The sequence below is a fragment of the Trichosurus vulpecula genome, chromosome 5, assembly GCF_011100635.1.
Source record: "Trichosurus vulpecula isolate mTriVul1 chromosome 5, mTriVul1.pri, whole genome shotgun sequence".
Classification (NCBI taxonomy): domain Eukaryota; kingdom Metazoa; phylum Chordata; class Mammalia; order Diprotodontia; family Phalangeridae; genus Trichosurus; species Trichosurus vulpecula.
Genome location: NC_050577.1, coordinates 250,333,595 through 250,358,664, shown reverse-complemented (window position 1 = coordinate 250,358,664; position 25,070 = coordinate 250,333,595). Strand labels below are relative to the sequence as shown.

Sequence of the window (25,070 nt, the reverse complement as noted above, 5' to 3'; positions counted from 1 at the left end):
CACCTCAGAGTATATATACACTTTTGGCTCAGAGCCAGAAGGCATCTCAATCTTCCTGACTCAGTGCCTAATTAGCTTTGTACCTACAGGTGTGAAAGCCTTCCTACAAGTAAGCCTCCCCTAAGCAAGCTCCTCCCCCAATGGGCTCCAAGTGAGGCTTATTAATGGGTGGGGAAGATCTTATATCCCATTAACATTACCACTCCTCAATTACGTTAAGATGAAAGCAAGTTTGTTTTTTTTTTTTAACCTCTGAAGCAGGCATGCCCTAGAACAGGGTGAAAGGAGTAGGTACTTTTAGAGTAGGACATTGGTGGGAGGGGGAGTGATTGGACTGAGGGAAATGGGAATAAGAAATTGGGAAGTGGGGTTTAATGAATTATAACATATAGGAATTCAGAATCACTTGGATGGAGAGGGCATGACTTAGTGAGAGTTTCTTAATCATTGAATAAGTTTAGGTAGATTATCAGCATCCCAAGGGGTTTGGACTCAGGGTGAAGTCCTCTCAGGATATTATATTAGGCAGTTCTAACAAGGGGATTAGTGGAGGAAGCTGATAGAATGGAATTTCTTCTCTTTTTCAGAAGACAATTGATATGTTTCATAGAATTGCATTCTTTTCTCATCAAAAATGCAGGAGACCTGGCCCAATGGAATGTTTTTCTTTTTCTCCTGGAAGGCAGAAGAACTGGCAGCTGACCTGGTGTATCACTAAGGCAATAAACACATCAATGATAATCGCAAATACGCCTATGTAGTTTTATATCGCAAAGTATGAAAGACTCTCCATAAAGAAGGTAGAAGACATATAACATTTATTCAGACACCAGAGCACTATATCCTATAAGCAAATGTTCAGCTCCCATAGCCAGTTAGCCCACTTTATCATAACAGCAAATAACTTAAAACATGATATCACAACGTGGAGCTTTGACATCCCTAAACCTCTCCAACCCCCTGCTGGGGTCTTCCCCAAAACAAACTCACAGTACAGCTAAGTCACAGCCTGTTCAGTTCTAATCAACATGATGGCAGCCATTAGCAGCCATAACTGCTCTCTTTCTTTCTCTCTCTCTCTCTCTCTCTCTCTCTCTCTCTCTCTCTCTCTTCTCTCTCTCTCTGTATTTCCTGCAGCATAACTTTCTTTTCCTGTCAGGAAGCTCCTCACACCACATATGACTTAGGCTTCCTGTGACGTAAGCAGGTCACACGGCCTATTAATGGGTGGGAAAGATCTTCAGATCTAAATTGTTACCACACTTGGTTGTAGTGGATAGAGACCTGACCAAGAAGACCTAAGTTTGCATCCCACCATTGACACATATAGACTGTGTGATCCTGAGCAAGGCAGCTTTCAATGCTCCAGGCAATTCGCTGAGATTATTAAATTGCAGAGAAGGTGCTAACCTGCTTTGGTAAAAGGACTTTTCCTCACCTGGGAGTTGGCAAACCAATGAAGTAACAAGGTCTAATCCCTATCCCCCTTTCTTATAGTAGTAGTAGTACTAGTAGTAGTAGAAGAAGAAGAAGAAGTAGAAGACAAAGAAATAGAAGTAGCAGTGGTAGGAGAAGTAAAAGAAGAAGTAGAAGAAGTAGTAGTAGAAGAAGAAGTAGTAGAAGTTGTAGAAGAAGAAGTAGAAAAAAGTAGAAGTAGAAGTAGTAGAAGTAGAAAAAAGTAGAAGTAGTAGTAGTAGTAGTAGTAGTAGTAGTAGTAGAAGGAGAAGAAGAAGAAGAAGAAGAAGAAGAAGAAGAAGAACAAGAAGAAGAAGAAGAAGAAGAACAAGAAGAAGAAGAAGAAGAAGAAGAAGAAGAAGAAGAAAGGCAATCCATTCTACTTTGGGACAGCTCTAATTGTTATCAAGTTTGTCCTTACATTGGCTGAATTCTACGTCTTTATAATTTCCATGCATTGTCTTAGCTCTACTGTCTAGAGCAGGAGTGCAGAACCTTCGGCCTCAAGGCCACATGTGTCCCTCTAGGTCCTCAAGTGTAGCTCTTTGACTGAATCCAAACTTCACAGAACAAATTCCCTTAATAAAAGGATTTGATCTGTAAAACATGGACTCAGTCAAAAATCCATACCCAAGGACCTAGAAGGCCACATGTGGCCTTGAGGCTGATAGACCAACTCCTCTACCTCTCAAGCTATCCTATTCCATCCCATCTCCTCCAATAGATTGCCCCCTGTGTCATCTCCACTCTATCACTTATTTTCAATCTCTCCCTATCTACCAGCTCATTCCTTACTGCCTAGAAACATGCCCATGCCTCCTACCACCAAAAAATCCTCTCTCGATCCTCCTATCCCCATTATCATCCTGTATTTCTTCTGGTCTTGTTGCTAAACCCCTTGAAAAGTCCATCTACAATCAGTGCCTCTCACTCTTTTCATAACCCCTTACAATCTAGCTTCTGACTTTATCATTCTACTGTATTATGAGGGCAGAATTTATAATTTCAAAAAGAATCATATATATGTCTGAAAGGTTCGGAACTGCAGGATATAAGGAATTCTCAAAGTAGGAGGCAGAAGAATCAAAGCATATATTTAGGCTCCACAGTAACCAACCCACAAACCAGCATCCCCATTTTGATATTTTGATCAAAAGCTTCCAGGCCCAATAAGTCCGCCTCACAAGAGTAACCAGGAGGCCACAGAGAAGCATGATGGTATAAAGCAAAATCATATACATGCTTCCCCTCTATGGTAAAAAGATTACCCACTGGCCTCAAGTCCTTGTTCAGCACTCCTCAATCCACACGTAGGTCAGCTCTGCTACCAGCAGCTCCTGCTTCAGCTTCGGCTGTAGCTGTAGCTGTCTCTGGCTCCAACAGAAGCTGTTTTTAACCATCTGGCTAGCAGCTTCTACAGGATGTAAGGTACGCCGGGGAAAGCACAGGTTCTTTCGATCTGCTTAACCAAGGGAAGCAAGGTGAAGGGGCCAACAAGCTTACTCCAATCCAACATACAGATAGCATTCAGTTAGTTCAGGGGAAAAAGCCAAACTATTCAAGGGCACTTGTTGACTAAGTGCTAAGGAGCCCATTTTTGGTTACCAACACATCTACCAAAGCTTCTTTCTTCAAAGTCACTAATGATCTCTTAGTTGCCAAATCCAATTACCTTTTTTTTCTCTATCCTCTTTCTCCTCAACTTCTCTGCAGCCTTTGATAGTGTTTATCACCCACTCCTCGGTACGATCTTCTCTCTAGGTTTTCAGGATACCACTCTCTCCTGGTTCTCCTCCTACCTATCTGACTGCTCCTTCTCACTATCCTTTGCTGGATCCTCTTCCAGATCATGGCTCCTGTCCATTGGTGTCCCAAACAGTTCCATACTAGGCCCCCTTCTCTTCTTCCTCTATACTACTTCACTTGAAGACCTCATTAGTCCCCATAGATTCAATTACCATCTCTATTCTGACTATTCTCAAATCTACCAATCCTGCCCCAACCTCCTTGCTCCAATCTCATACCTCCAACTGCTTTTCAAACATCTCAGACTGTATTTCTAATAGACATCTTAAACTAAACATCTCTAAAATAGAATTCATTATCTTTCCCCTTAAACCTCCCCTACCCCACCTTCCCTGTTACTGCAGAGAATAACACTATCCTACCAGTCCCTCAAGTTCAAAACCCAGGAGTCATCTTCAACTCCTCACTATCTCTCACCCCGTCATATCCAATCCGTAGTCAAGGCTTCTCCATGTCAACTTTATAACACCTCTCCAAAGCATCCCCCTCTCTCCCCTGACACTTGTACACTCTAGTACATGCCCTCTGTATCAATAATGTTCCTACTTGATGCTACTGTGTCTGTATAAAGAACAATGTTGCTAGCAGCTGCCGTGGAGGTGAAAGACCAATGACACCAGCACACAGGGTGGCTGCTAGCACGGGTTCTTTGATCTGCTTTTCTAAGGAAAGCAACTTTAAGAGGTTAACAATCTCACTTTAATTAAACATACATATGTCATTCACTTAGTTCAGGGGAAAAAGCCAAAACCCTGAACTTCAGAGAGAATACAAACAGAAATTACAAGCAGAAATTATGTAAACAGAACAAACACAAACCAGTAGACAGGTTTCTATCTGTCCATAGCAATAGATACAGTTACCAGAGAGAGAAGCACCAACATCTGGGTTTTCAAAGCTAGGGGTGCTGCTTCAATGGCTACCCAGAGTATCAACACCAGCACTCTTTCAATGAGTGTGCACCCAAAGGCAAAACATTAACCTTTGAGTATATATACACTTCTTCAGGGTCAAAGGGCATCACAACCATGTGACTCAAACCCATTTTACTTAGGCCTTCCCTTGACATAAGCCGTCATCAAAGACTCCATATTCAATCAAAGATTCCTTAGTGCTGAGAAGCAGTCCAAAACAAAGATAACAAAAAGTCTACTTTGCTTGCCATTACATTTGAAAGGCAAGACTCATCAAAGGTACTTGATTACCTCAGCATTCCAAAAGAGAAAACAATAAAGTCCCACCCTAATTACCATAACACCCTCATCATCTAATGCTTAGATTATTGCAATAACCTACTGCTGTGTCTGCTCACCTCAAGTCTCTCTCCACTCCAAGTCATTCTCCATTTAGTCACTGAAGTGATTTTCCTAAAGCACAGGTCAAACTGTGTCATCCTCCTACTCAATAAACTCCAGTGGCTCCCTATCACTACCAGGATCAAACACAAAATACTTTGTTTGGCATTCAAAGCCCTTTGTAACCTAGCTCCCTCCTATCATTCCAGTCTTTTCATACTTAAGTCCCTGACACATACTCTGTAATCCAGTAACAGTGTCCTCCTGGCTGTTCCACCAACAGGACACTCCAGATAGGCTCTGGGAATTTTCTCTACACCGGCCTTCCCCCCCACATGTGGAATGCTGTCCCTCCTCAATTCTGCCTAGTGGCTTACCTAACTTCTTTTAAGTCCCAGCTCAAATCCCATCTTTTACAGGAAACCTTTCCCAACCCCTCTTAATTCTAGTGCCTTCCTCTGTTAATCATTTCCTACTCACCTTTTACACATTTGTTTGTACATTTTTATTTGCTTGCTGTCTCCTACATTAGATTGTAAGTTCCTTGAAGGCAGGGACCATCTTTTGCCTCTTTTTGTATCCACAGTGCTTAGCACAGTACCTGGCACTTAGTAGGTGCTTAATAAATGTTTATTGATTGATTTCTTGATAAAGCAAAGCTGAAAAACCTGACTCATCTTTTCTTTATGACAACCATTCAAATGTGTGAAGATTACAAATTAAAAATACATTTCAAAGCCAGATATAAAGTAAAATTTAAAACTAATTTGCCATTTTGCATTATCCACGCTTCAACTCTTTTGCATTAGTAATAATAACATATATATATATGTCATATATGTGTATATATCATGATTTAAAATTTATAAATTTCCCAGCATATATTCTCTCAGATGAAGTAAATAAAAGTTACAAAATAGTTAAAGTATAAAGAAGTTTGAGAACTGGATGACTACCTTTCATTTATGTTGTAGAGAGAATTCCCTCTTGGGCATAGATTAGGAAGACTTTGGACTAGATTCATGCTCTGACTTTCTGTGACTCTTTGATTCTATTGTCTGGTGTATATGCTAATTATTATTGTCCTTGGCCTTCACTTGTTAAAGAATTCTATTTCCCTCTGGTTTTAAACTAGTATTAGCCTCTTGGTAAATAGATTTTAGTCTGTTATCTGAGTCATCTTATCCTCTGCGAAATTATGTTGGATATAATCTGCCATACAATGGAGAAGCAAAATCTCCACCCCAAAATCCCTCCCCTTCCATTCTAAAGGATAGAAGGGAGTAATCAACACATTTTAATCTCCATGTAGTACTTTCAGGAGGTGGAGCCCTCAAATAGCTAGGACAAGAAACTTGAGAAAACAGTTAAATACTGGGACCCGGCTCAGGCTTAGCGGTGTGGGCAGTTTGACTTGTCAGGCATCATGAAGATGCTGATTCTTCTGGGAACTGTCTTCCTCCTCATGGCAGTCCATGGCAAAATCATGGACAGATGTGAATTAGCAAGAATTCTCAAGAAGTATGGCATGGATGGCTACAATAGGATCGGCCTGGCTGACTGTAAGTCTACTGTTCTAAAGATCTCCACAGATACTAGGAGAGGAGGGCAAAGAATAGAGGGGAGGAGGGGGTACTGGTTTCAAAGGAATGCATCATTTCTTATTGTCCTTGCTTTAAAGTTGATTTGTGTGTTAATATAACTTTAAATAGAACTACACAATTTAAAAATATCAACCAGATCACCTAGAAATGAAATTTGGAGTAAGTTTTTAAGGGATGGGAAAAGGGGATTCATTTCTTGTTTGTTTTTGGGGGGGAGGGGTTGAAGAGGGGAAGGCAGGGCAACTGGGGTTAAGTGACTTGCCCAAGGTCACACAGCCAGTAAGTGTGTCGAGTGTCTGAGGTCAAATTTGAACTCAGGTCCTCCTGACTCCAGGGCCGGTGCACTACTCACTGTGCCACCTAGCTGCCCCAGGGGATTCATTTCTTAAAGGCTCCAAATAGGATCTATTGTATCCTTCAGGATTCACCAAACTGAATGGGCTAGTTTATCTTCCCATGGACCTGCACAATCTGAATCTCAAATTTTCTACTAAATCCTTAGCCCCAGCTCCCTCCAGATCAATACTTAGGTACCAAAGCCTTCCAGTATTGCTGAATTGGGGGGCGGGGGGTGTCATTCTTTGGCACAATAGAATTTGAGAAGGTGGTATCTCTCAGAAGAGAGTTCAGGTTGTTTGGACAAGATCAAGACATTCTGGCCCCCCCAAAAAAAACAACCTTCTGCCTCTGTGTGCAGTTCTTCAGAAATGTCCCTTCATTCCAATGTAGAGGGCTAAGCTGGAAGTAACCTGATCCTGTCTAGTAGTGTCATTACATGGACATCCACAATATCTATGTATGGATAAAGAATCAATTTCAGGAGCCCATCCATTTCTTTAAACCTCAATATTTAAGAGAAGGGCCTTTGATTTAACTACTGAAACTAACTTGAAATTGAATCAGTACCAAGAAAAGGGGACCATTAAACCCCTCATTAAGAATAAACCCTTTGCTCTTGGTGAGAGATATTCCCTAAAGATGGGCAGGGGGAGTAGCATACAGTATGGATTTTGTTGTCCTTGTGGGGTCTTATAGATCTGCAACTGAAAGAGACTCTGAAGGTCATTACAACTCCCTCATTTTTTACAGGTGAGCAAACTGAGGCTTTAAGGTACTACTTAGAAGCAGTACGCTTCAGAGGTTTGTTAAAGTTTTGGCTGATGGTGTGGCAGTAAGACAGAAGGAACTTAAAGATATAATTGTGCTGTTATACCAGCAGCGAGCAAGACACGTCACAGAGTATAAGTTTTAATTGGAGAATTTATTAGCCAGAGGCCATCTGGGGAACAAGCAACCCAAATCAGAGTGGCCCCAACAGAGCTCAAGGAGAGATTTTCATACTGTTTATTAATTGTTGAGCAAGCAGAAGGGTATGGAAGCAGAGGTTCAACGGTTAGATATTTTCTTAACTGTATGGTCGTTGCTCAAGGGTTGGGCAAAAGGAACAGGGATTTTAGCAAATGCCTAACTGCATTCATGTTGCCTTATTATTTTACTCTTTGGGGAACCCATAACAGGATTTGTTTGTTCACTTTTGGTATGGGTCAGTTCCTCATTCCTAAAGCCTTAGTCTTGAGACAGGGTCTTGTGCTAATTCAAATTGAAGCAAGAGGGTAAGGGTCCCTTGGGGAATTACAGGAATGTGTGGCAAGGCATTTTCTTCTTGGTACACGGATGTGTGCTGTAATGCAGGGAGGTGTCAACAACTTGTCCTAAAACATGGTTCTTTATTATAGATCTAAACTGCAATCTTAATTCCAAGTATCACAGTGCCATAGGCTCAGTATCTAGGCAGAGTCCTGATAGTTTTTAAAAAACAAAATTGCAACACTTACTAAGTGGGAGACACTGGGGATATGAAGATGACAAAACAGTTTCTTTCCTCAAGGAGTTTACAATTAGACTGAAAGGACATGACTTACATCCAAATAAAGATGTTATAAGATAAAATTTGTCCATTGGGGGAGAAAAGAGATCCAGACAAAGGACTCTAAGCCAATTTGAGGAAGAGAAGAGCAGTTTCTTTGGGAGGAGAAGGCTTTCAAGACAAGTGGTCACCAGCAATATCATATGCTCCATCAGTGAGGACACACACTGAGTAAAGGTCACTGGGTTTGGTCCCTAAGAAGCCAATACCCCTTTGCAGGGGCAGCTTCAGCAAAGGGAGTGGCAGGATCAGAATGCAGATTGTATGAAGTGGAGGAGTAGAATGAATGGTGAGGAAGTACAGGTAAGATAAAACATAGAGTCAAACTGGGAGAAATTTAGACATGGTTTAGTCCAATCTTTCCATTTTTCAGTGGAGGAAACAGATGCCAAGAGAAATTAAGTATTGTGAAAGGCAGTACGGTACCCAAATTCAAATCCTGGCTGAACTTGGGCTTTGTGAACTTGGGCCATTCAATTTACCTCAACAAGTATTTATGAAGCATTTACTTTGGGCAAGGTACTGGAGATGCAGAAATGAAAAGCAGCCTCTACACTTGGCGAGCTTCCATTCTATTGGGAAAAGCAGGTTACTTAACCCCTGACCCTCAGTTAGCTCGTCTTTGAGATAAGGGGATTGAACCAGATGATCTTTAGAGGGCAGGCAGACCACTTCCCAATCTATGATCTTACAAAGTGACTTACCCACAGTCACTCTAAGTGTTTTCTAAAACAGACATTCAGTCATCATAGAATGTTTTATAGAACATGAGTGGATATTTTTATTGGATGATAGGGCAAAGAGTTTGCTTGGCTGCACTATTTGGGGGTGTGATATGTGTGTATGTGTTTTTTTAAAAGACTTCTTATATTGATCTGTTAGAGGCAGCATGTCAGAATTAATAGAGTGGGCCTCAAGGTCAGGAAGACCCTGGGCTTAATTCCAACCTCTAACCCAGGCTGATTTTGTGACCAGTTCCTCAAAGACTATAAATTGTACTGCAGGTGCTGGTCTGCATTGTTGGAGACAGCTCCCCAATTTTTTACTATAGCTGCTGGTCACGTTGACCTTGGTGATCAACGATGTGTAAGATCACAAGGCAAAACAATGGGGAATACAGAACGTTAATGTTTCAACTTCTACAATAGGGAATTTAAAAGTTCAAAAAAACCTGAACATTTTATACAAACCTCTGTTTGACTTCGTCCTTACAAGTAAAATGAAGCCAAGCAGGTAGATCATTAATGGCACAGGTCACTGTTTTCCAAAGTGAGGTCTGCAATGCTTGATAAAAACAGAGAATAACATTCATTCTAAGACAACAGTGTCAGTATTTCTCAGTAGGTTTCATGCGATTTTGAGCTATAAGGGACCAAAGAGCTTAGTCCCACTCATTTGACAAATGAGGAAAGAAGCCAGGAAGTTTAAGTGATTTGACCAAAGTCATACAGGAGGTAAATGACAGAGCTAGAATTCAAACTCAGTAATGTGTACATACATACATACATACATACATATATATATACACATATGTGTGCGTGCATACAGGCATACAGTAGCACATAAATAGTGTAGTATATTCTTATAGTACAAGAATATAATACGCTCAATAGGGTGTCTTACCCTACAAGAAGTATGGGGGAAGGGAATAAGAGGAGGGGGATGATAGAAGGGAGGGCAGATTCAGGGAGGAGGTAATCAAAAGCAAACAATTTTGAAAAGGGACAGGGTCAAAGGAGAAAACTGAATAAAGGGGGATAGGATAGGATGGAGGGGAATATAGTTAGTCTTTCATAATATGACTATTATGGAAGTGTTTTGCATAATGATATTGAGTTGCTTGCCTTCTCAAGGAGGGTGGGTGGGGAGGGAAGAAGGGACAGAATTTGGAACTCAAAGCTCTAAAAACAAATTTTTAAAAAATGTTTTTATATGCAATTGGGAAATAAGATATACAGGTAATGCAGTGTAGAAATCTATCTTGCCCTACAAGAAAGTAAGAGGAAAAGGGATGGGGGGGGATGGAGTGGGGTGATAGAAGGGAGGGCAGACTGGGGAAAGGGGCAATCAGGATACATGACATCTTGTGGTAGGAGGGAAGGGTAGAGATGGGGAGAAAATTTGTAACTAAAAATCTTGTGGAAATGAATGTTGAAAACTAAAAAAAAAAAAATTAAAAAAAAAGAAAAAAATAAAGTCAGGAAAATCTGAGTTCAAAAAAAAAGAATATAGTGAAAATACATACAACAAACAAAATGCTTTTATTTCTCTGACTTGCCCAAGACTTCCTTTGTACTGATGTACTGCACTATAAGAAATTGCAAGTAAGAACTATAGACTAAAGAATTAGTGGCTCATAAAAAGGATCTTTCTAAAAAAGAATTCTCCTAGTTCCTTAAATGTGGTGATTATACATATTAAACTCATTTACTAGGGAATGAAAGACACCTCAGATTAAAGTGTTACTAGCTAATGCATATTGAAGATCAATTACAAATAAAAGCAATGTATTCAAAACTAAATTATTCATTATTTAATTTTATTATTTTATTTTATTTCTTTTATTTATTTTTAAAATTTTAATTTAACTAAATTAATTTAATTAAGTTGCATAATTTATTTTATTATAATATATTACATATATTATATATCATATATAATATAACATAATATAAATTATATTACTTTATATAATTTATATAATTAATTATTTTTAAAAATTTAAATTTATTTTATATTATTTAATTACTTATTTGTATTATTTATACATTCTATATATTTATCTTATTTAATTTTTTTATTTAATATGTCAGTGACAAGAAAGGATTGTATCTATTCTGTTATCTTGGTCATACTGGATAAATAGATTGTATATGAATTGCTCATTATTAAAATGAACTCTTCACAGGGGTGTGCTTGGCAAAGTGGGCGAGCAATTTTAACACAAAAGCTAAATACCGCAATGATGTAGATGGAGGCACTGATTATGGAATATTTCAGATCAACAGTTTCTACTGGTGCAATGACGGCAGGACACCAGGAGCTATGAATGGATGTGGCATGTCATGCGCAGGTTAGAGCAATCTCATGGGTTTGGGTGGGTAATAACTATTCAGCAAGGTAGATGGATAGCTATATGACTATGCAAATAAGAATGCACAGAGATTAAAAAAAAGTTTAGAAAACCAATAAGAAAATCCTACTTCTCATTCATTTTCCAGTCCTGACTTATGATTCCCTTAACAAGTAATGTAGTCTCTTCTTAGGAGGATACTTTTCTTACATTGTCAGTCAGAAGGAATGGGCAGGATTCTTTGGTTTCTCTTTTAAATTTTGAGATACCTAAATTAGCTTCCACCAATAAGTTCCCTGGAATTCCTGTTACTTCAGGCTAATCTTGACTGTTCTATCTATTCTATTAATGTCTGACTTTTAAAAAAAGATGTCCCACATCCTGCTATCAGCATATCTGCCTATTAATCTAAACTTTAAGTGTTTTGTCATCAGATAAATTACTAAGAGTATATACATGTCATCAAAAATTGACCTGTCGTTGCTGCTTGCATTCTATCTAATCAGAGCTCAATGATAATAGACCTTTCCCCACTCCTGGTTGTTATAAGTATAATCCTAAGTTCTTAACAACTGATGGTTCTAAAAATGTCATGTAAGAGCTTGTTTTCTGTTTCTAGTGTTTTTTTTTAAATGAAGTTGTGTCTACACCTTTCTTTCAAGTATGATATTATAACTCATTTATATGTTGAAGTTGTTGTTGTTGTTTGTCATTTATTTTCAAAGAGGATTATGACATCAAGGAGGTGATGCATTGACATGCAAATGAATTGGAGTTAAGTGAGGGAGGGCTGTGCAAAGTCAGCAGCAGCCTCACTTTCTCTTCTGGAGCCATCTGGGTCCAGTGGCCAGATATAGATCAGGATGATTGGAGATGGCCCTGGATGTAGTGGCCTTTTTAAGTTAAGGTCTTTCCCAGGTTTCAGTTTGGCCTCTTACTCCTTTGTTTTATAGATGAATGAATGATTCCTTTACTAAAGGCATTCTATATACTAAGTAAGTACTAGGGATACAAAGAGAAGAAGACAGTTCCTGACCTCAAGCAGCTCACATTCTTTCTAGTTGAGGGAGTCAGTACATATGGAAAGGTCAGAACAGCTGAAAATCCATGGTCCTTGATGTTAACGCCCCTTCATTAAGGTCATTTCCACTGATATTGAACCATTTGACAGTGTCAAAGACTTTGTTCTAATGAGGAAACTGAAGATGACTTAAACTTTAAGTGACTGGTCTGGAGAGGCAGGATTTGAACCCCAGTCTTCCTTTTCTCCCTAGTCCAGTCCTCTATCCACTGAACCACCTTATCTCAGTGAAAATATAGGGTATTTACTTGCAGTGTGACCCTGAGCAAGTACCTTAACTTCTACTTGATCATAGGCTTATAGTTAAAGTCAGAAAAAACTTTTCACAGCCATTTCAGCCAATCCTCTTATTTCAACAGGTAAGGAAGATGAGCCCCTGAAAGGTCAGAGACTTTATCCAAGATTGTGGGGGTATTAGTTGCAGAAGAAGGATTTATCTCCTAGTTCGAAAAGTCACAGCTTTTTTCCGGTATACCAAATTGGTGTTTGATCAAAAGTAATGGCACTTTCATTAACACGGGTATTTTTTTTAACAGTGGCAGTCCAGAGTAGGTGAAAGAGATGGTCTACAAACATTTTTGTCTCAAAAAAGCAGTCCACAGATTGAAAAAGGTTGAGAACAAAGTTAAAGACCAAAAGAAAATGTATAAGTGTATCAGGCACATAAAGAAGTTACTTGAATGATGAGAAACATTTACTTTCACCAATTAAGAGAAGACATTTTTATTCTATGAATTTCCTGTGCCACTAGATTCATGTGATTTCATGTTCCTGCTCAAAATCTGGAACATATTAGTACTGTAGTCTTACACTTTTCTTCCTCTAAACATATTTTTATGTAATATATTTACTAGCTGAACTGCATAGTACAAGACAAATCAGTTCAATTCAGTAAGTATTTATTAAAAATGAAACAAAAGCACTAAGTGCCAAGCTCAACACCAGCTCTGGGGATATAATGACATCAGTATGCCTATGCTTTCCCCTAAGGGAGGTTACATTCTAAGGCCCTTACCCTTAGGCAGGTAGAGTCTCTTTTTCCTAGTTCCACCATTCAGGCTGACTTTCATATTTCCCATCTCAACTCTACCCTGTATGGGGAGGATTTCTTCAAACTGTGGGAAAGGAGAGGCAGAGCCAAGATGGCAGAGTAAAGGCAGCGACTTGCCTAAGCTCTCCTCCAAACTCCTCTAAAAACCTGTAAAAAATGACTCTAAACAAATTCTAGAGGAGCAGAACCCACAAAAAGACAGAGTGAAACAAATTTCCAGCCCAACACTACTTGGAAGGTCATCAGGAAAGGTCTGTTGCACCAGGGTGAGATAGAAGTGCAGTCCAATGCAGGCCACGCCAGAACAGACCCAAGCCCAGGAAACCCTGAGCAGGCCTCCAGGAGACTGACTCACTGGCAGCAATGGTGGTTTCCAGATCTTTCAGCCCGCAGACACCAACGACAACTTATAAGGTCAACAGGAAGGGGCTGTCACACCTGGGTGAGAGTGGAGTGCTGTCCAGCATAGGCTGTACCAGCAAACCAGGAGCAGGCCCTGGGAGTGACTGAATCAGCAGCGGCAGCAGCTACTTACAGAGCTCTCAGCCTATAGAGAGTAAGGGGATAGAACAACTGGTCAGAAGGAGATTATGGGGGTCTCTTTGCTAGCACTGGGACAGGACTCTAGCTTTGCCCAGACTCAGATCCGAGTCTCAGTCCTGGGTGGCAGTCCTAGGGAGAGGAGGAGGACTAGCACAGCAGAGCTGGTGGCCACAGTGGAGGGAGGACCCTCCTCACAGTTCCAGGACAGAAAAGAGTACTTATGGTCCCTTACGGATGAGAGCATAGGCCAGGAGAACAGTAAACATCTCTCCTTAGATCATACCACCTTGGAAAAATGAAAATTTACAGGTCCCTAGAAATATCTCTGAAAATAGCTGCACAAAAACCCTAAAGTTTGGGACAATGTGCCCTCTTTTCTGGAAGCAGAGCCCTGTTTTGACAGTTAAAAGTCAAGTAATAAGCTGGGAAAATAAGCAAACAATGGGGGAAAAAACCTCTGACTATAGAAAATTATTATAGTGTCAAGGAAGATCAAAACACATGCTCAGAAGACAACAAAGTCAAAGCTTCTACATTCAAAGCCCCCAAGAAAAATATGAATTGGTCTCAGGCCATGGAAGAGCTCAAAAAGGATTTTGGAAATCAAGTAAGAGAGTTAGAAGAAAAATTGGGAAGAGAAATGAGAGTGATGCAAGAAAATTCTGAGAAAAGAGTCAAAGCTTGATAAAGGAGAAACAAAAAAAAAAATTACTGAAGAAAATAACACCTTAAAAAACAGACTAGGCCAAATGGTAAAAGAGCTCCAAAAAGCCAGTGAGAAGAAGAATGCCTTAAAAGGCAGAATTGGCCAAATGGAAAATGAGGTCCAAAAACTCACTGAAGAAAGTAATTCCTTCAAAATTAGAATGAAGCTAATGACTTTATGAGAAAGCAAGACACTATAAAACAAAACCTGCAGCAATTTTTCTCCTTTTAGTGCTACTACTGCATTTCCAGAGGTCCTGAAGACCAGCCCTCTGTGTACATGTACAAAATTCTGGTTCTTTAAGAAATTTTAGTTCTCTCTTCCCCCACAGAAGTGGGAGAGAGCCATCTCATTCATCATGGTGTCAGCTCCCAGGGGCTCAAGTGAGCTAGGAGACATTATCTCCAGTGTCCTGTTACACTAGACCTGAATATAACTTCATTTCAATGAGGGAAAAGGTGGTGTACTGGAAAGCACCCTGGATTTGGTGTCAAGACATCTGGCTTTAAGTTCTAAAAGTGACATTTATTACTTGAGTGACAATTCACATTTCCTCTCTGAGCCTAAGTTTTCTCATCTGAAAAATGAGGATAACTGGTCCATAAGGTTGTGGTGAGGAAAGTGCTCTGTCTGTGTTAAAGTACTGTATAAATTCATATTAGTTTCACTTAGGTCTGGGAGAGTAGGAATGAGAAATAAAACTTTCCTCTGGCTGACTCCCAGTTAGCTGAAATTTAGAAGAATACTCTTAAAATGCTGTTTATTCTGCCTGAATAAGTAGTATTTGTTCTTTTTGGATGAAATGAACTTTAAACTTTCTTACATTGGCTTTGATTTCTGTTTCAGATGTTATGACATATGACATCATCAAATCTATAAAATGTATAAGGAGGATTGTCCGTGAACCCAAAGGCATTCGGGCATGGTATGTTTTAAATCATTATAAAGAATAATTCATTTCCTCTTATAATGGGTATGTTCGATGAGGGAGGATGCTGAAAGCCAAAATAAAGTCCGTTCTAATATATATTCTATAGCAGCAACCACATTGATAGGGTATATTCATGTTTGTGATCATTACTTACAATAGTATATGTGACATCTGTTTGCCTACCAAGGACCCTGGGGTTGGGTGGCACTGTTTTCCTTACGCCTACAGAAAGACAGCATATCATTGTAATTATCATCCAGAAAAGTAGCACAATATTAGAATTTCTACCTAATAGCTCTTTGCTTGTAAGTTCCTTATTCTGGGATATACTAGAGAGAATCCTTTCCTAAGAGGCTGTAATACTGGCCACCAAATACTGTTCAGTCTGAAGATGTTAGATCTCACTGCTCTACCTCTTGCCAAGCACGTACTGTGACTGTGATGGCAGCACAATGCATCTTATACTTCATTTTGAACCCAAACAGGAAGGGCCAGGTTCAAAATTAAAGAGGGTCTCTTCTCAAACGGAATATTATTCAAAATATTACAATATAAAGTCTGCTGTCTATATTACCTCATAAGTCCCTACTTCTTTTGGGTTCCATTCTCCCAGTTCAATTGTCCACAGCATTCTTATATTTAGAAACTTAGAATCCTATAATTATATAAATAATGTAGAAAAGAATAATGCATTCCTATTTTTAGAAACTTAGAATCTGATGATTATGTAAATAATACAGAAAAAAATAATAATAAGAGTAGAATAAAGTAAAAAAAACTAGCCAAATATATTCATCTCTAACCACCTCCTGGTTGCCCTGAGGGATCTCTTGGTATAAATGGGGAAAATCTCAATAACACCTCCTTATGGTAAAGGAAAAATAGTGAGGGCATTCCCTCTCCATCTTAGAATTATGACTAAAAGTGAAATCAGCTTCCTACATCCAAAACACATGTTTTTCAATTACATGAAAGTCTTAGTTACTTGAGAGTTTTTCTCCCAATCATTCACAATTTCTATTTTTTCTCAAGTATCAGGACCTCTCCTGGTCTCCACTTGCTTTACTCTGCCCCATGTTCAGGTCTCCTCAGGGAGTCATGACATCTTTTCAGTGCAGTTCACAGTTTCTGTACTTCTCCATATGTCTACTCCCTTGCTCTCTTTTCCTATTTCTCTCCTCTCCTGGTAGTCTAAACATCAAGGTCAACAGAAGGAAGAAAGGAAGTGGAAAAGGGATTAATGAATGCACAGTCAGCACCACTTATCTTTTTGCCATGCTTGTCACCTCTCCTCCCACAGATTGTGACAAGGAAAAAAAAAGGTTCGAAAGACATAGTTTCTGGGTAATTAATCATTTTAGTAATTTTGCTAGTGAGTAATTAATAAAAGGATGGTCATTTGGCCATCTCTCATAAGCCAAAGACTCCTCGTGGAACCTGCTCAACACTTATATGCCCTTGGAAGAGTAGGTGTTCCTGAGAATGGAAATCAACTCTGATTGGTTAACAAGTAACAAGAGGATGAATTTTATAATGAGAGGTGGGCTTATTCTAATGAGAGCCTGGGGGACATGATTCTGATCACTCAGTCTTGGACAAAGACACTTATCTGTACCCATAACCACCCCATCTAGGGTAATCTAGACAGAAGGAGGGAATCCACTTCTACTGAGACCTGACTAAAACACAATAGGCCAGAATCTACCAATTCACCTAAACTAGGATTTCTTTACCTTTTGATCAAATCCAAGTTTTTCATCTTATTATCAGCCCTACAATTCAAAGGTTGCCTGAATAACTTATAGGGGCTGATTCCTGATGAAGGACATAGAAAATAGAAAAAACCTTAATCCTAATTCAATAATTGGTTTTTAATATGAGAGAAATAATCATTTCTCTCTAGTTAAAGAAGGAGATAATGAATTACCCAAGCCAATAGCATCAGAAATTGTTCTACTGATATCCTTCCTTTATAAAGGATCATCTCCCTAGAGTCCAAATAAAAAAACAATTTGAAGAGAAGAAAAGACAGACAGGGGCACAAGTTATATAAAAATTCATTTATACCATTTTTGCAACATAATTATAAGGGGCTTCAACTTTAAAAAAAATGGTAAGCACTTAGTGTGTACAGAACACTGTGCTTTGTGCTAAAAGAGATACAAAGATTAAATAAGACACGGCCCTTGACCTCATGGAGCTTATAGTCTGATGGGTGGATATGACATATACATGGATAACTATCATTGAAAATAATACATAAGTCCTTAAGTGAGATACAAACTAAGTCTAACAGACGAGATTTGTTACTGATTCCAGAGTTCACTGAAAGATTTGGTGAAAAAGATGGTATTTGACCTGGACTTCAAGGAATAGATAGAGATCAAACAGTGAGAAATGTGGCATATTCCATGCTTAAAGTATATTCTAAGCAGAGTGGCAATAGGACAGCAATAAGACAAGGAATAGGAAGAGTAATCCAGTGTTAGAAATGCAGGACTTGAGGTTAGTAGTATGAGATAAATCTGAAAGAGTGTCATATTACCAGATTATGGAGGGTTGAGAGCACCAGGCTGAGTTTGAATGTGATTTGGTGGATAACAAGAAATTATTAAAGGACTCTCATGGTGCCATGCAATAAAATTTACGCAGATTCACGCAATTTAGACTAACCTTCATTGATACCTCTCATGAGTAGGTCTGTTTATTGAACCCAAGTTTACTACCTGGCTTTTCACCATTGGGTTAGGATATGAGACAGACCATTTTGGGACACTTCCACTCTGCTATTTTTGGGGTGTTTAAATCTCATTCACTTATGTCAGCACTGTAATTATTTCGCATCAGTAATGATCTTTATATATAGTGATGTTGTTTAATAATGGAATATCCAATGTAAGAGTAAATGGACATTAAGCACATTTAAATTAAAATACCACCTACTTTAATTTACTCAGACTCCAAAAGATGCATTCTTCTACGGTATGTCACACTGTTTATGTGGGATGGGGAAAGACTTCTTGCAGAAGGTGGGACTTTGGGACTTGAAGAAAACCTAGGGAAGCTAAGAGGCAGAGATTAAGACACAGTTTTCCAGGCATGGGGGACAGCCAGTGAAAATTCTCAAAACAAGTCATTGAAGTATCACATGGGAGGAACAAAAAGGAAGTCAGTGTGACTGGAATGCAGAGTTTGTGAGAATGTAAAAGGATGGGGTGGGGAATGTAAGGTGTTAAGAAGACGAGAAAGATAGAAAGAGGCCAAGTTATGCAGGGCTTTGAATGCCAAACACAGGATTTTATATTTGATCCTAGAAGTGATTGGGAGCTACTGAAGATGCTTGAATGGGGTGTGGTGGTGAGGCTGGGGGAGGGGTGGGTGAACTAGAGTGAGAAGAGTTTTGAGGGTGGAAGACCAACCAAAAGGCTATTGGAGTAGTCCAATATGAAGTGTTAAGGGTTTGTATCACAGTGGTGGCAGTGTCAGAGGAATGAAGGGGAAGTTTAGAAAAGTCAGGTCTTGGCAACAAATTGGATAGGTGATGTGAGAGTGAGGAATCAATGATGACACATAAGTTGAATAGGGCTGGGCTGGGCTGGGCTGGAGGAATGGTTCTTCCTATGTTAACTTGCTTTGAAATGATTCCTTGAGCAAAGGACTATGTGCTTAATAGGTGTAGTTTGTAAAATTCAGTTCAACAAGCAATTCTTACATTCAAATTCCATGTCAGGTACTGTGTTAGATGCTTGAGATAGACCCTATCTTCAAGAAACTTATAATCAAAAAGGAGGGAAAAGACAAGTATTCAAATGGTTGTGAAACAAGGCAAAATATATTAGGGTCAAAGAAGAAATTCAGAAAAGAAAATATTAGGTGAAATTTGAAGAGAGAGTGAACATTTTCACTTGGGTGGATCATGAGAAGCTTCATGGAGAAGATAACACTTTGAGGGAGAGGGGGGAGTTTTACATGGTGAAAATACAATGGCAGAAAGAGTAGACTGTTCTATACTCTGGGGACACCATGGCCATAGGCACAGAGATGGGTAAGGTCAGGACAAGATCAGGAGACAATGAGGAGCCTAGTTTGGCCAGAATATAGAATAGTGCATTTAATGTTTAGATTCTTATACACAAAGATTCACAAAAATTTCAGACCTGAAAGAATCCTGAGAAATCCTATAGTCAATCCTATAGTCATTTTATAAAAAAAAGAAAACCAAAAACCAAAGTAGTGACTTCTATTAAAACCTTTTTTTTCCTTGTTTTTTATGCTTCATTCTGTTTTGAAATATTTACTTGCATATGCATTAATACCTGTCTCTATATTCGCACATATCAAATCATATATTAACATTGTTCCAAGTTTAGTCTTGCTAACTTTTGCATTACTTGATCTTGCTTTATCTGCAGGTTGGCATGGAAAAACCGTTGCCATGGAAGGAATCTTTCTGTATATCTCCATGGTTGCAAACTCTAAAATGCTGGATTTAAATTCTTCAGCTCATCTTGATCACTCTTCATATGAAATAGCTTTTTAAGTGAAATGTTCTAATCCCCTTAAAAATAATTTTCTCAAATAAAATAGAGACAATGATTTTTCAAAAGGTTTAATGTTTCCTGATAGTTTTATGTCTGACTACATTTTTTTTAGATTACTTAGAGCATGTGTCTAGATTCATAGTTATCACAAAAACCTTCAGAATATTCAATTTTGGAAGCAAACAATTCAGTATCATGAAGACAGGTATTTCACAATTTTAGGTAAGAAGTATTTCCAGACACCACCTCTTAAAATGCATGTGTAAGGTAAAATTCTAACCTGGCACTTGCAGTCACTTCAGAAATCAATGAAAACTGATGAACGGGAAAAATAAAGGATGCATCTTTGTTAGGCAAGCACATTAAGTTTGAAAAGTAGAGACTACTTATGTTCGGAATCTCATCTGAATGGTATATAATATTTTACTCAAATTTTTTTTCTAATAAATGTTATTCTAAAGGAATATTCAGTGCTCATGACTGGGTTGTACCAAAGTAATAAAAATGACAAGGCTTCCACAATTCAGTTATTAATTTACCTATACCAGTTCAAATGCCAAAGGGATTACTTACCAATCCAGACAAAATAATAACAAAATGAACTTGGAGGAACAAAAAAATCCAGAATATCAAGGAAAATAATTTTTTAAAAGCAAGAGAGAATAGCATTTCCAGACTTCCAACTCTATTTCAAGGTACCAATCATTAAAATCATTTTATACTGAATAAAAAAAATAGAAAAATGGATGTAGTGAGGATCCAATGAGTTAATATGTGTGTATCGTAAAACCTTAAAAGCAGATCAATTGATAGATTAGACAAGGAAGAATCAGAAATAATTGAATTCAGCAATCTAGTTTCTAGTATATGGCATATAACACAATAAATTCAAGATGGATACATGACCCAAATACTAAAGATAAGACCATAAAAAAATTCAAAGAGAAGCTAATCTTATACTTTTCACTGCTGTGACTAATAAATGGATTCTTTACAAAATAGGGGATAAAACTTATTTAAAAGATACAAATCTTAATTACATGAAATTTTAAAACTTTTGCAGGAATAAAATTAATAGAAGTAGGATAAGAATGGAAGTAGTTGCCTGGGAAATAACCTCTGTTGTTAATTATCTCTGGTAAGGACCTAACATACCAAATATGCAAACAACTAACAGAAATATGTAAAACTAAAAGGGGAAAAGGTAGGTGATATTAAATCTATATCAATATAATTTTGTATTTTAAAAAAGAAATATTATTATTAAATCCATAGGTACTAAAAGAACAGACTGCTTTTTTTTCATTATTTTTATTGTGCATAGCTCTCAAAACATGTTACATTGCTTTACCTAACAATATATTTCAGTCTTTTAAGAAAATCTGGTGTTTATATCTTGCACCATACAACAGTGAGCAGGCTATTGCTTCCTATTTCTTGTATTGACTTCAATCTAAGCATCAGAACTGCAGACAAGATTGGGGTCATCAACAAATGAATTGGATTTACATATAGTTTAATGGTTGCTAATTTTTCCACAACTGTAGACTTAAACAGTATTGTTAATGCACAAGCATAACCGAGTTAAAGGCTTTGTAATCAAATTCTTGTGTTGTTCCTTAAGACCTATATATAATTGCTTCATCATTATCCTTGACTCATTAATTTTACTCCCCTCATCAAAACAGTTTCCAAATTTACCATATCTAACTCCACAATATTTCTCACATCCCACTCCTTCACTGTACTCACAAAGCCACCAACTTAGTTCAGTACGCCATCACCTCTACAGTATTATAATAGCCTCCTAGGCTTCCTGCCACAAGTCACTCTCTCTATACATAATCTATTTGTTATTAATTGTAAGCTGAGTAGTTTCACCTCCCTGCTGCCACCAGAAATCAAGCAATGTTCTATCAGCCACCTCTAAGCCAATTCTAAGAAAGAGCTGCCATTCAGCAATACACATGAAGGAGCTAAGGCATGAATGAGAGGAGTGATCCAAAGCTGAGGCTTGGCTAGGAGTGTTCAGTAATCATGATAAGGGGGCTAGGAATTCAACAGAGGAGAACAGTACAGAGCTGAGTCAGTTCACCAAGGGGTCAAGATGGAGAAAGAGTAGAAAGTGGGTAGTGCGGATGGCTGCCCCTGTGGCGAGCTCAGCACACTCCCTCTGGAGCCTGGGGCCCGGTGTGCAGAGAACTCTCCAGGCTCTGCCGAGATTGACCCAGGTGAGATGGAGCCGCTATGATGTTAATTACAAAGAACCCCAACTTGATAAGGACTACTACCTTAAGCCCTTGGAGGAGCTGACTGAAGAGGAGAAGTTTGAGCAGAATCTCAAAACCACACAGATCTTCAAAGCTCCCCCACCATTGAAGACAAGCTCTTTGTTTGAGGACCCAGTGATCAGTAAATTCACCAACATGATGATGAAAGGAGGAAACAAAATACTGGCCAGATCCCTGATGACTGAGACTCTGGAAACCCTCAAGAGAAAGCAATTTAAAAAATATCATGAAGCCAAAGCTGAGGAGCGGGAGGCCATTGAATGCAACCCCTACACCATCTTCCACCAGTACCTAGAGAACTGTCAGCCTGTCCTCGGCCTGGTCAGCATCCTTAAAGGTGGCCACTTCTACCAGGTCCCAGCCCCTCTGACTGACAGGCACCGGCAATTCTTGGCCATGAAATGGATGATTCAAGAATGTCAGGAGAAGAAGCACCGGCGTATGCTGATGCCAGAAATCTGTCTCATGAGCTACTGGAGGCCTTCCACAACCAAGGCCCTGTGGTCAAGAGGAAGCACGACCTGCACAAGATGGCAGAGGCTAACTGAGCCTTTGTCCACTGCCAATGGACACAGTGAGACTCTGGTGCCAGTGCTCAGCTTCCTGCCCTTCATTGGGGAGGCCAGCAGGCTTCAAACTGAGGAGTGGTTAGAGCTTAGAATGTGTGGGGGAGGCACGTGAGTAGTGCATTACTCAAACTGTGCCATCCTGTTGGTGCCCCCCCCTGCCCCCCATTTTCTTCATGCAAAGAACACAGCATTGGGCTCCACAGATGAGCTCAGCAAAGCTATGTTTCCTTTGCTTCAATTCCAGCTGAACCTTTGGCTTTTGGAAAAAAGCAGCAGCATTTGCTTTAGAAAAGGTTTACTAGAAAAGTCCTACACTGGTTCATAATAAATTATTTATGTGTGTGTATATATATATATTTAAATCACACGCTGAACCAGTGTTTTGGTCAGCAGCTCATTAAAATTTGTCTGGATAAAAAAAAAAGAGAAAGTGGCTAGTGCAAGTGAGATGGCCTGGGAAAGAATTGAGGGAGGATAGGAAATCACAGTGTAGATAAAGAGTAGGATTTTGTAAGTGAAAGAAGGGAAGGCAAAAAGATAATAGATTATGGTCAGATAAGAGGATTTTAGAATTCTTGAACATAAAGGTGGTATATTTGTGGGTGATGGCAGGGTCAACAGTATGATCATTTTTGTGTGTAACTGACATGAGGCAGAGGAGTAGCTCATGGGAAGTGAACAATTTGAGGAAAACAGTGATTAGGGTTCTTGAGAGAGAGTGTATGTTGAAGTCCCATAGCCAGGAGTTGGAGAAGAGAGAAAAGTAGTGAGCCAGGTACCAAATTCATTGAGGAAGGAAGGAAATGACCTGGGTGGTCTGTAGATGACAGCTACAAGGATTTTGATTGGGTGGTAGAAGTAATAGCATGAACCTCAAAGGAAGAGAGGTTATCGAATGATGGAGGAAGAGGGAAAACCTGGAAGTGGCAATGGGGAGCAAAGAATATTCCAATTTCAGAGGCTTCAACTAGTGAGCCAAGATACAATGTGTGAAGGTGTAGCTAGTACTGGAAAGAGTGGCCAAGGAGGCTGTCACCAGGGAGAAGTAAATATCACTTGGTTTTTGCTATATCCTGTTAGTAAATATCCCTTTATAAAAGCTAATTGATATTAATGGATTATCAGTGGAATCAGTGAGGAGATTATCAACTGGTTGAATTGAAAATAGGGAGCTAATCAACAGTATTAGTGACAATGAGGAGGAACTGTTACTGGCAATTGATACTAGAGGAACAATACATTCTAGTAGAAATTTGTGCTGGAAGTAATAGAAAGATACCTCCAAGTGGTACTCCTAGAACTCTGAGGAAAAGATACATTCACCTACACTGAAAGGTCCTGTAAGCATCCAGCCAAGTAGGAGTTGGGGTAAAGGCCCCAGAGTTTCTATGGGCTACATGTGGGGTTTTCTCCTGCTGCTCTGCTTCTCTCTCTTAAGTCTGAAATCACATCTCTCATGTATGTTGTCTGCATACTTTATTCTCTCTGATAATTTGGAGAAAAGAAAGGCTTTCCTCCAGCCCCATTCACATTCTCCTCCAGGAGGTACACTCATGGTTCACTCTTTGCATGCATAGCTTAACTTGACCCTGGCGAAAACATGAACATAGTACACCTACATTTCAAAGCTAAATTCCTCTCCCCTTCATACTTGCTGGAAATGAGCTCTTTGATCTTATTGGTGATTCGCCAAACTACAGAGACCAAGTGTCTTTTTTTTTTTCTGTTCCTTTCTTCATCACATCGATGTCTCTTAAGTGAGGCTTGGCTTACTTATCATATGTTTCCCATCTTTTCTTATGTTCGGCTGCTTTTGATTGGGAATTAGCACGCTCTTCTAGCTGTCTTCAGTACAAAGGTCCCAAAGAGGAAAAAAAATTACCAGCAGGACTACGTCTAACTAAATGTGGTAACCATCTTCTCTGATCTTATGACTATACCAATCTCTACCATGAACTGTTTCTACAAGCCTGATTATATCAAATTAAATACTAATGTCAACTAATCACAAAAAGCTCCTGCTTCTAGTGACTGCTGTAAAGTCTTGAGATATTTTCAGCAAATGGGTGAGAAGTGGTTGTTAGGGTGAAAAACTAGGTTAAAATGGTGATGCCATGTCCACAGGCCTGGAGAGCTAATAAAAGACTTTTGCTAAAGTTAAGACTACCAAATATAACACAATCCCTACCTTGGCAGC

General features: G+C 39.0%; 1 protein-coding gene and 1 pseudogene across 1 annotated transcript; both read left to right on the top strand.

Moving 5' to 3' along the window:
- The first annotated feature begins 5,959 nt into the window (after window positions 1–5,959).
- On the top strand, window positions 5,960–20,073 carry LOC118849755 (lysozyme C-1-like). The gene is made up of 4 exons (XM_036758722.1): window positions 5,960–6,118; window positions 10,996–11,160; window positions 15,388–15,466; window positions 19,885–20,073. The coding sequence occupies exons 1-4, from the start codon at window positions 5,983–5,985 to the stop codon at window positions 19,949–19,951; spliced, it is 447 nt and encodes a 148-aa protein (XP_036614617.1). The 5' UTR covers window positions 5,960–5,982; the 3' UTR covers window positions 19,952–20,073.
- Window positions 20,074–22,151: 2,078 nt separating this feature from the next.
- On the top strand, window positions 22,152–22,882 carry LOC118851242 (annotated as a pseudogene).
- Window positions 22,883–25,070: the final 2,188 nt, after the last annotated feature.